General features: G+C 39.6%; 1 protein-coding gene across 1 annotated transcript; it reads right to left on the bottom strand.

Annotated features, from left to right (window-relative positions):
- Positions 1-2,466: 2,466 nt before the first annotated feature.
- rnf26 (ring finger protein 26) lies at positions 2,467-6,358 on the bottom strand. Its single transcript, XM_034867593.1, has one exon. The coding sequence runs from the start codon at positions 5,876-5,878 to the stop codon at positions 4,529-4,531; it is 1,350 nt and encodes a 449-aa protein (XP_034723484.1). The 5' UTR covers positions 5,879-6,358; the 3' UTR covers positions 2,467-4,528.
- Between the last annotated feature and the right edge of the window lie 6,539 nt (positions 6,359-12,897).

Genomic DNA, 12,897 nt, shown 5'->3' with positions numbered 1-12,897 from the left:
TGGATATATATATATATATATATATATATATATATATATATATATATATATATATATATATATATATATATATATATATATATATATATATATATATATATTTGGAGATATTTTTAGAGAGAACATTGGGAACGAGAATGAAGATATGAACCACAAGGCTCTAAAAAATAGTCATATGGTGGTGGAAGTGGTCCCATATGACCATTAGGGGCCCACTCCTCAAACCCTGCAACCCTACTGCAGGCCCCGAACACTCCCTTAATCCTCACAGATGCAAGACATGAATCTCAGGTTTCAGATACTGCGTCAAGTGAAAGTAAAAGGAATCTGACATTTTGTATGTCCAGCCCCCATAGAAATACTTCCTACTATATTCCAGAAACATTTGTATTACCCCTACATATGAAAGCCCTTGGGAACATAAAGCAGGCTGTACGGATGTCATGAAGAAAAACTAATTTTGAAAAAGATGCAGAGGCCAAGGCTTAAAATATGTGAGCATTGGTAAATTACGTTGGTAGGAATGTAAGACGGAAATGTGGTCCTGTATGCTTTAGATCCCTATTGATTTCCTCACAGGTCTTTTTCACAGCTTGTCATAGTAGAAAAAGCACAGGTGTTACTGACATTCATGATTGCTTCATTCTATTTGTGTCCCATAGCTGCAGACCCTGAAACTGAAGCAGTTAAATGGAATCCAGCCATCAATAATGTTTATCATTTTACACCAATGCTTTTCAACTGTGAAATGTGAAAATGTATTCTGGGATTGCCTTTCCTGCTTGCTGCTCTGTTTATTTTGATCTGTACCTGAAGGCAGCACAATCAGCAACACGGGACACACCTGGGCCCGATGAGGCCTTAACGGCATTTCTGACGTGCACACAATAAAGTCTCACTCCTATCACGCGTCACCAAAACCAACTTGGTCGGGACTATTGGTGTCCCTTGACGTGCTTGGTCGAGACTATTGGCGTCCCTTTTCATGCTGTTAGGTTAAAGAAAAGCTCGTGGGTTCCCAACGGTTCCCTGGCACGCGGCAGTAACTGGACGGTTAAGGAAACACAGGACCGGGTGAAGTGTCGTATATTTGACCCATCCGCCACCCCGACCAATCTCCCTACGCGTAATTTCCCCGTACATACAAATTAAACCGTCTAGATGCTGCTCTCCCCAGTACGCTCTACACAGACGCTGAAGGGTGCTTTTTTTCATCGCATCAGACTCGGACAGACACTATCCAACAGTCCGTAATGGTTGTGTTTTCCGGGCAACAGCCCCTTTGCCCTGATTGGCTGAGCTACCCCCCCCCCCCCCCCCCCCCCCCCCCCCCGCTTGAGAAACTGTTTACCTAAACATTTAAATCTTTTTGTATGTTTTTTGCTGTTGTGACAGCGTCACAACGATAAGCCCAGCTTTAGGAAAGTTAAATCGCCGAACTTAATCGCCATATCATCCAATTTTGTGTTAATTTATTTGCCACTATAACATCAGCGATGTGCCCTCTGCCCCCAGCCACGTGACCTTGTATTCTCACACACGGAGCACGCCTGTCAAGGAGTGGGAAAGCCGTTCTGCCTTGCTGTGAGTTTTGGAAGGTATGGAGATAATAACAAATGCCCTATGACTAGTAAATAAAAATCCACTTAAGCTCCGAATAATGTGCAGCTTCTTATACTAACGTGTCATACTAGGTTATCAACCGAAGCTAATAACAGCCTAGCACGTCTGTTACATTCTGTAGAGAAGAGAGAGGCTGATGTGATGGCTTTTCCTCTTGAATCATGCTAGATTTTACATTGTTTACAAGTCAATGCACAAGTAAATCTTCAGCTTACAAGCAGATGTAACGGTAAGGTGATATAAGCTTTTTTATTACATGCCATTTATTTCCTGGCATGTAATAAACAAATCTAGCTCCATATAGTGTAGTGTATTGGTTATTGTGACAAATGTTTCAAAGATCAGCCTCAGATCAATTTGTAATCCTCCATTTTCTGTTTTGCTCTTAAACAGAAATGTTTTCATTTTAACCAAATATCCATGTGCCCCTGCCCTGTGGTTCACATAACCGTTACTGATATTGCAGATTTTACCTTTAAAATAATAGATTAAAAAATCTATTACTTTGGTTTAAATAAATTAGAGTTAAAAGAATTACTCTATTAATCAATTGTCAAAAACATTATTGGCAACTTCTTTACTAATCAGGTAATCACGTTAGGTGACTCTAGCTTCTCAAGTATAAATATTTTGTAGAAGTCTTACTTTTCTATAAAAGTAAAAAAGCGTATTATCTTTACATTCTATACTAGAACAGGTAAAACAAAACAAGACACTTTAAGACATCATCGTAAGCTCTTGGCACTTGTGATGGGCATTTTGTTTTTGCTATTTTCTGCCATTGTTTAGAATAAATTATTTATTAATCAATCCAGAAGATAAGCAGTAGAATCAAAGTCATTGTTTTTATTATGAACAAACAACTTGCCAGTTATGTGGCAGCCATAGGATTTATTAAAAAAAAATACATGTTACATTCATGTCTTCAAATCCTATTGTCCCACATTGTGTCATTCAAACTGCAGGTAACAACAGACGATGGTCCATTGCAATCTTATATTAGGAATGCCAATAGCGTTTTAGGAATACTTTAAGAGAAGTAGTCTAGTCTTTAATGACGACAGTGTGGTCTCTAGAAATTATTCACAACCATATCAAAAACTGAGATTCAGACCACTTTCATTGATATATGTTGATGTTGTAGGGCAAATAATAATGTCAGTAATTGGTATAACATAGCAAAAAAAACAAAAAATGCAAAAATCCAATTTCTTCAAATCATACAAATTATTTTAGGAATAATAACAAAAAAGGCACCACTCACCAACAGTAAAGCATTATGTAAGGGTTAGAACTATGCCCTGTAAAGGTTGAACACTGATCAATGTCAGCACTTCAGCTTCGAAACAAGAGGAACAATAGCAAATTCAATTGTAAAGCCTTATTAGTTTATGGTCCTTTTACAAAACAGAAATTATGTTTTATTACAATGACAAAAGAAAGGGAAAACCTTTTATTGATTTTGTGATGGTGGTGACTGTAATGTGCCTCTGATGGAAGACTGGAATAAGCCCTATCAGAACAAATAAATGGAATAAAGTATATTGTCTGTATTTTATCAGACCTGACTGTCAAATTACAAATCCGTTTCCTTAAATACAGAAAAATTCTTTACATGGCTCTATGAGAAGTGGTCATCATTTACAGAAGAATATTTAAATGACAAAAGTTTTTTTTTTTTTTTTTTTACAACAGAGCATAAGGGTCTTGCTGTTGCTTTGAATACACTGTTACACATATGGCATTCATACGTACAGCTTGTGTGGAATCATTTGTATGCTCGTGCAATAAAGCACAGTGTTTGTTTTGTCTTCTTCACAGCTTGTCCCACTGAAAGCACAACATTATAAGACATGAGCGGTGGTAAACATTTCAGCATCAGGAAGGGCACTGGCGGGTTTCAATGCCTACGAGACCTGAGACTCAACGTGGCAATACTGGAAAATCTAAACAGGTGCATCTTAGAAGCAAGACAGTGACTGTAGCTGTGTCCCAAATCCATACTACAAAGTAATTCTAAGCGGGATTTAAGTGTGTTGTGTGTTCACGGGCGACAAAAAAGTAAACTCAACAGCCAGTATATACATTAAAAAAAAACTGCTTTTTGAGTGTACTGTACTGTTAAAGGACGCCTTTCTTTCACAGTGTACAAAGAATCATGCAAGAGTTGCTCACAGTTGCAAAAAAACCTAAAACTTTAAATCGTGGATGGTCGGGAAACAGTTCTTATTGGATAGGGTCATTTTAATGTTGCCACATGTATTATATCATCTCCTATTCCTTTAGTTGAAACTTAATATTGTTGATTTCTTGTATACTAACTGCAAAACAGCACATTATACAGATTGGTATATAGTACTGCATACCATTAGTATGTCATATGGAACTGGGACACAACATGTGCTTACCTAGGCATTTCTTTTCTAAACTGTTCACATGAAGTGAACAGATCCGAAACCAAATTTTATAAGATAAGCTGTATGGTATTCTTTATTTTTGATTAACAATATATATCCCATAAATTCTAGTAAATCCAGTACCAACAACAAATTGACCATACTAACAAGTACTGTTTGTGCAGGCAAAACCTACCCATTCACACCGTTTTGTACTGACTGAGTAAAGCAAATATTAAAGTAATATTTATGAGCCATTTTTAAAGATTTACATCTTCAGTCTTAAGTACCACCGCCAGGGCAAAGGAGCAGGAAAGTATTAAGAGATTAAAATGTCACTTTGGTTTTATGGAATTTGTTGACAGCAAGACAAATGTAAAATATTACGAGACTTAAAAAAAAAAAAAAAATTCCACAACATTAATTTAGTTGAGGTAAAACTTTAACCATATATACTAATGGGCTGTTCTATGTGGTCCGACACACACAGATCCACTTCTCTTGGTCCCTCATAGATACACATCCATAGTGTTGAGGATCATGTGCCGACAGAGCGGGCAGTTCTGCTGGTAAACGGGCTGCCTCAACAGGATGTTCGTACAGTCTCTACACAAGCAGAGGTGCCTGCATGGCAGCAGGACCACAGTCTTGGTACAGTCCTGACAGATCACACACTTCTTTCTGTCCTCCTGCTCCTTCAGTAGACTCAGCAGATTCTCGGCAGGCAGAGGTTTACTGTCTTTGCCTGAAGATGACTGCTTCTTAAGCGGTCTGTCTGTGCTTGATGAGGGGAAAACTAAATCCAGCAGCTCCTGGTGGGCTCCATCTCCTGCTCTACCATCTGGTGGGTCCCGCCTCTCCTCTCCAGGATCGCCATCGCCGCGTACTCTGTTGTTGTTGTCCCTGTTGAGCTGTGTTCTCACAGCCAGACCTAGCTGGCTGCTGAGTTGAGGCAGCCGCTGCCAAAGTCTTCTCTCTAGCAGGTACAGGTGATTGAGTATTCTTTGCAGGTGGTGCATGGCACCACGTACAAAATATGGGGCCCTCCGCAAGGCTGAAGCAAGGCGGTGCAGGGCAAAAAAAAGTCTGTGAAAGGCAGGAAACGAGTTAACGTAATCCACAATTCGCACAGTAGCCTGTCGGGCCAGCTCTGGATTCAGGTAGGCGGTGGTAGTTAGAGCAATAGTCACAGTGAGCAGAAGACCATAAATGTTTAATATGAAGATGCTAACAAACATATGAACTAGCGAGACCAGAAAGTCAAACATCAGTTTAAAGGGGGACCACAGGAAAGCCGAAGTCCCAGCCAGGCTGCTGTACAGAAAGGTGAAGGAGGTCAACACGAACTCCAGCACCTTCTGCAGCGGGTTGGAGACCGTCTGCCACACACTGACCACCACAGAGTAAACGTTCTGCGTTGCAATGAGTGCAAAGTTGACCACGGTGTTGGTGAAATAGACCACCAGGCTGACAGCGATGCCACAGCCTTCAAGCACTGATAGGAGACCTCGACACAGGTGCTCCTTCCCACGAAGCAGGACGTGCATGGACAGGTAACCCACCATCTTTAGGCTCTCCACCAGCCCCTCCAGAGCCAGCACCAAGCTCCCCAGCATGGTGACAGTACCGTGGGCTACGTTTGACGTCGCCTCGCCCAGGGACATCAAGCTAAACACGGCTAAGTTTCCCAACTGTGCCACTGAGTGGAGGAGAAGGGTGGGCAGGCTGGTTATAAAGGTGATAACCGCCAGGGCGGTCCGCACCACGCTGTGGACGATGACAAAATTCAGGTCCAGCAGTAAGCAGACGGCGTCCAGGCATTTCGCTACAGTGGAGATAACAAAGTTCACCAAACCCATGGTAATGTATCTTCAACTCGATGATTTACCTCTCGGTGCTCTCAGGTTGCCTCCACGACAAAGCCCATGTCTTGTTTGTTTGTTCAGGGCGACATACTCAGACGTTAGCAACATCTTTTTCGGACTGTGTCCTTGTCCGTTGGGTCAGGCGAAACAGTACACTCTTCCTCGGTCCGTTAACAGGACGATAACATTACTATCCATATCGTCCGTGTATATGTTCGGCTGAAACGACGAGCTAACATAGTAAACACACGCGTTACAGTGGCGGATGTTTAGTTTCAAACCCGAGACGGACACTTCCGGTTATTTTCCGGGTTTCGTTTTGTCTAACCGTTCAGAAACATTTAAACAATCAATTTACAAAATATGTAATCTGTATTAACCGACAGGCGAAATCAAGAAAGACAAAGAAAAACACACAATAAGCTTCGATGTGTGATTTAGCGTTGATAATGTGGCACCCATAGTTGTTTTTCCGCTTCTTCTTCTTCTTTAGTTTTTTTGGCGAGCTACTAACCAACGTTACGGTTCATGCCGCCACCTACTGTACCGGAGTGTTTAACATGACACAAGCAACATTATTACAAATTAAAAACACAACAAAAACAACAACAACAAGAACTTTAAAAATAAGTTATGTATTCTAGATGTTAAACCTGTTTTATTTAAATTTTAAATTACAAACCTTTTAACCAGTACTTTTTCCCCCTTTATCTGGTAACCTGCGTATCTCTCTCTACAATGAACTTCCCACAACCTATCAGCACATGTTCAACTGTTTCCTGGCCGTTAACAAATCTCACTTTATCTGACGCTGTCTTTTTTAATCATATATAAAGTAGGCTTTGTTCACACTTGACGTCTTTTTTGACATAAAAAATGTTGTAGTAAAAAAAAGGTGTCCCGTAAATCCCGCATGTCCTGATCTTGATCTAGAAAAAGATTCTTTCCTACATTTAGCCTTCCACTATTGCTTCTCACTATGACAGACTTTTAAATTGTATAATAATCTCTAAAACCCTTATTGTTGTCATTCCATGTGTCCTGTCCAAATGTCATTGTTTTATAATAAATAAGTGATTCTTCCTCTGACCTCCCTAAACTAAATTCTAAAATATCCTTATCAATTTGGTTTAATGCACTTTTAGCAATTGCAAATCTGCAAGCTCATTTCCCTCCGTTCCAACATGTTCTGGTATCCAAAAGAAATTAACATATATTCCTAGTTGCTGTAAATTCAATAACGTTAGATTGCTGTTTGACCGCTTTAACCACTGGAGACAAACGTTTATTGCTTTCAGTTTTGCACTGATAATCTAAACTGCTCTCCATATTTGTTCTGGTCACGGCAGCTGACCTCACGCTCTCCACTTCCTTTTAGTAAGCCAAACTGTAATGTTTTATAAAATAATAAATAAAATAGTAATATAGAATACAAACTTTGTATATCTACAATATGATATAAATATACTGTAATATAAACTAGATAAACATAACATTTAAGGTAGTTAACAATAAAAGTGCAAAATTGTTATGGAAATACACACAATAATAAACTGTTAACGTAAACAAATCAGCTTTTTGGTTTCTACAATTTTGGTGAAAGAATAACTATAAATGTACAGTATGTATTATTTTAATTTTATTAGCAAAATACCACATTCACTCATCTAAATATGCTAATTAAAATCCTCATTTATTTTACTAAAAATTTGGCATTTACCCTCGCCTTATCTGCCCCTCCCAACCCACCCCAGATTTTTTTTTTAAATAAAGTAACAAGAAAAAACCTTGCTTGCACTTCGAAACTCACTGGGTGTGTAGGTGTGTCAGAGAAGAGAGAAAAATTGTAGATTTCTAAAACTCATCCCATTTACATTAACACAATGTCAATTGCTAAGCCATTCTCTCCCATTACCTCAGCCACTTTAGTGACAATGAAACACAACAGCTTTGCAGTCTTAAACAATATCAACAGTATTTCCTTCCTTGTCTTGTGCCTCATCCTCCCCATCTGACCTGCTACCAAAGGGAAACTCCGTCTGATACGATCATGGGAAATCCTGTTCCGAAACTTTACGTTACACTTGCCATCAGCATTGTTTTAGAATTTAATGATACAACAGGGACATATAGGTAGCAGTGCAAGAATTTAGAAAAGGTCTTGTGCATTCCTTTTTCTCTATCAGAGAACGTCTGGATGTGCTCCTTTTATGGGAACCTTTCCTGTGGTCCTTTAGCAGGCCAGTTGTCAGCTTTCTTTGTTTTCTGGTCAACCAAATCCTTCCTCCCAAACTGATGAGAGGTTACAAAAGGCTTTCATTTGAAATTTCCTGCAGCCTCTTTTTTAAGTGTCCTTAATGCATACTCCACAATTCTCGGGTCTACTTTAGCTCAAGCGTTTCTGAAAAGGACTCAGGAGATCCATCAGCTCAGAGGAAGCCAAAATCAGTAACACCGATTTTTGTAAATTGGTCTCTCGCAAAGATGCGGATGTATTTAGTAGAACCAAGATAACTTGTTCCTTGTGACGTATACAGCACATAGTCTTCATAGCTGCCTCAAAGTGTGCAGTTTCCAGATGTATCAGCAGTCTTGATGCTGCTTGCTTTCACATTCAATCAGTCAGCAGAGCCAACCCGGGAGCATCAGTCCAGCTGAGACAAAGATTCGCCCCTTGTCAGTGATGACAAGCCATGAAAACCATTTTAAACTAAGACATTGAAGCTGGTTATTTAAAATAAGCAAATAAACTCAAACATGAAGGGCAATAAAAATATATGGGGTGGCAACATTGGTACCAAGAGAAGCACTGGATGCAAAAGAGACTACAAGACAAACCAACCAACTTGACGCACTTCCTTCAAGGAGCCGGGGGCCCACGGATGACTGATTTACTGCAATTTGGTTTATCACCCGCTGGTTCATTTCCTCTCTTTAAAGAAACTTAAGCATCTGTCCCGCCCTTTCACCACTTTGTCTGCTCTTCCATTCCCCTGAAACAACTCTTTATTGCTCTGTGCCAGCCCAATGAGCAGCTAAAGTCAGTTTAGCAGTGGACTCACACCCACTTGGGTAGAATTATGTGGAGATAAATGAAATCCCCAGACTACATTTCAATCTAGTTTAATGTCAAATTTTTAGCAATCTCTTCTAACAATTTAATCGTGAGTTGCAGAATTGTCCAATGATGTAATTCCTAGAGATGGGCTGGAAATTTTGTCTTGTACATTTAGAGTTCTGCATTTAATCATCTTTGAACTATGTTCCGATTTGTCCAGATTGCAGTTATAGAAATGAATACTGTTTATTAAAGCAAGATGTCTGTAAATAGTCTTGGGCAAACTCCAAACACCTTATCCACTATCCATAGTGCCCTAACCATTTTTGCACCCACCAGTCTCCCCACAATCTTGAAAATGTGCCATCGTGGCCATGACTTCAAGTTTTGTGTTGTGTTCCCATACTTTGTGGTTCATTTTGGGATGTAGAGGTCAGATCATCAGATTCACTGATGACTTTGGCTGCCAGCCAGTACACTGGACTTACATAAAGTTACATTTATCTGTGTATTTGTGTCTATGTGTGTGTTTAAGAAAGAGGCCAGGGGGTAGGCGGCAGACCAGAAGCTTCTCTGGGAAAACACAAACTCCAAACAGTAGAAATCACTTGAGTGTAGACTGGTTCAAGACCCAGAGCAGGACCCTGCATTCCTCAGGAACCCTCCGCCTCAAACCCGCTGCCTCCTCTACACACGAGCAGAAGAAAAAGGGAGTGACGGAAGACTGAGACAAAAGATGGGGAAATGCAGAAAAGAGTCATTTAAGAAGCAGCGACTGAGGCTTTAACTGATGTGTCTCAGAGAGATATGAATAGGATGACTAAGACTGTGGGTGTCACCCAGTGTGACATTCCTGTTCTTTGAGTTGTCTTCTCAGGACCTCGTCTGTGCATCTGCAGGATGTTCACGAGGTTGCAGGCTGGAGTAGCAGCTTCCTGCTTCATGACTCATTGTTCAAAAAAAAAAAATCAGTGGGATCATTGTCCATCAGCGTAAAACTCCCATCCTCAAAACTTAATCTATAATTATTTGCAACATTGCTGCAACTGATTATTTAAATGATTATTTTCATTATAAATAAAACTGTTAATTTTAAATGAATTAATTAATGCAATAAGTCTGACTCTAAAACCCTTAAATAATCATTAAACTATCTAATTTGACAAAGAAACACAAACTAAATAAATTAGTGTATTAATAATTATATAGTGTATTATACTTATATAAAACTGATAACAACTCTTTACATGTAGGAAGCTATAACCAACAGTGTTTGGTACTTCTTTGTGAAAACTGACTAATTAACTAGTTATTAAACTACTTGATACATTGAATAATCTTATATTATTAGCACTTTACCCTTGAGAGTTGATCTTTTTCATAAAAGGAAAATGTATGTCGATACATCCAACATTGCATCATGACTTTACCTGTTATTGAGTTTCACAAAGCAAAATAGAATGTATCGAAGAAACGTACACAGGCTTTATTTTGAAGAATTCAAGCTACACTACAGAAATCTACTTTTGATCAACTAATTTGTGTCCTTAAAGTCTCTTTTTCTTAAAATAAGTGAAATGCAAATGTACTTTTTTTCCTTTTCAAAATCAAGTTTCATTTTTCTTGATTTTCAACTAGTGACCTGCCCTATTCTTTTATCTTTCAAGAGCCAGAAAATCATGCTCTAAAAATTCATTATTTCCGATTCTGACTTTCAAAATAATACCCTTTCCTGAGAGATTTATTTCACTTGTGTAAAGATGTTTAGAACTAAATTCTAGACAGATAGGACTTGCCCTAAACAGTTGTAACACAATTTATTCATACACTGAAGTCATTAACCTTTTTTATTCATCTTCCTTTTCTCTTCTTCTTAATACCAAACTCCTCCCAGGCAGAAACACTGAAGAAACATGTCAGTGGGTGGATTTATTACGATGAATGCCCCTATTACATATAATCACCATGGAGAAGCAATGTTCACTTCTTTGCTCATGTAGTTATCAAAGTGTCTCTTTGTCACAATCCCTGCTGTTGTGACGGAGTTTAGCAGAAATTCAAATTTCTCTCCCACTCGTTCCCCGAGCTCCCTCACCATACCAGTGCACGCTCGAAAGCCCCCCTCTCCCATGGAGCAACTTGGACAATAGTCGTCTCTCATGCCGGGCAGACTACCCCCAAAACAACTTGCTCTCGGGTCTGGCCTCAGTGGCTCAGAAAGAATGACTTCTTTTCCTCTCTTTCCTTCCTTCAGCCTTTCCTTAGCCTGTGAGCACGCCGCTGTGAGCCCCGGTGAGATAAACAGAAGTCGTGTGTAACCATCAATCAGTCTTGAAAGAATGGCACGCATGGTATTGATGCTCAAATAAGTGCCTCAGGAGTGGAAATCTAAAGGAGCCAAGTTCAAGGGTAAAATTGAGTGTGAACTGAGATGAAGGCAACTATCAGATGGGCCAGAGCCCTTTACTGTATTTAGATGAAATAGTTTGGGAAATATGCTTATTCTCTTAACTTGTCAGGTGGTGGTGTCCATGGCATGTACACTGTCTTCTGATAACAATCCCTGCAATGCAATTTGTCATATGTTATATATGCAAAATATACAGTTGCACAAAAGTACACTTCTCTTCAGTGACAGGTCGAAGACAAGTCCAAAATCTAGGCCTGGTTTTTAGGCCTCTATTGCTCACTGTTGTGTAAATTACATACACATTAGTCATGCAGATAGTCACTGCTCCCGGCAAAGAAATAGTCCCACACATAACCCTTTTCACCCTTTGGTTTTTATATGGGTTAGATGAGATATAACATGTTAATTAGTGAGTACTGGTAGGTGTTAGGGAGTACTGGTAGGTGTGGTGTGGTAGATGTTTCTTTTTAACCTTTTAACAGGGCAAAGCTAGCTGTGCGCCTCTGTTTCCAGTCTCTATGCTAAGCTATTGCCTCACAGATGCATTCCAAATGTCTTGGCAGGCTAAAATATCTGGAGCTGGTGGGGAATCTGCCCGGGAGCATCAAAGTTATTGTTGCACGTAGAAAAAACAAGAAATAGTAAAGATGTGTATAAACAGGCAATTTTTTGTGATAACGACAACACCCCATCGAAACCTCAGATCATGTCCCAGATCATCATAACTTTACTCGTTGTTCTTTTCCTACTTCCAACCTTCTTATACTGTAGATGCTTCCCATTACATGCTGACCAACACAGAATAAACAAGATGAACGTGTCCGTGTAAACGAATCAATAGATTAAAAATAACGTGACCATTTCCCGAACTGAGACTGTTTGTGTTTTTGGTGAGTCAGGTAGTGTGAAAAAAGACAAGTTGTGCAGTGAGAACAGTAAAGCAAACTGGCGAAGTCTTGTAGTGGAAACTTGGTAAACTAGCTGTTGGCTGTAGCTTCTTGAGAGTGGTATCTATCTTCTCCTCTAACTTCTACCAAGGGTACAAATATGATTAGTTCCTAAATTGTTAAACTATTCCGTTAAAGGATCCAAGCACAAGTGCAAATTAAGTGTAACTACTCCCAGGACAGAAAATACTTGTTTTTAAGTATAATATATAATAACTTTGTATGTGTGCAACTGCTCCTCTAATTTAACCATAATGAGAAAAACTGGTAGAGATTTTTGTTACGGATTGATTGCGTTTGTTTGGTGGTTGATAGCTGAAGGTTTTACCCTGTCAGGTTGAGAAAATGCCTGACAAAACTGATAACATGTCTTAGGGCTTTTTCAGTCCCCGGGAATTGTGTGTGGGTGTGTGTGTGTGTTTGTGGGTGGGTGGGGTGGGGGTGGGGGGTTAGTGTGTGTGTGTGTGTGTGTGTGGGGGGGGGGGGGGGGGGGGGGGGGGGGGGATGTTGCTTTTCCTGCTTCTTTTTCCCTTTTCAGTTTCATTCCAAAAACTTTTGCCCCCTGATATTCCCAAATGCCCTGTTCAGGATGTATTAT

This window comes from Etheostoma cragini, chromosome 3 (assembly GCF_013103735.1).
Source record: "Etheostoma cragini isolate CJK2018 chromosome 3, CSU_Ecrag_1.0, whole genome shotgun sequence".
NCBI lineage: Eukaryota > Metazoa > Chordata > Actinopteri > Perciformes > Percidae > Etheostoma > Etheostoma cragini.
Note: the sequence above shows the minus strand (reverse complement) of the source record. Positions and strands in the feature narration are given on the sequence as shown.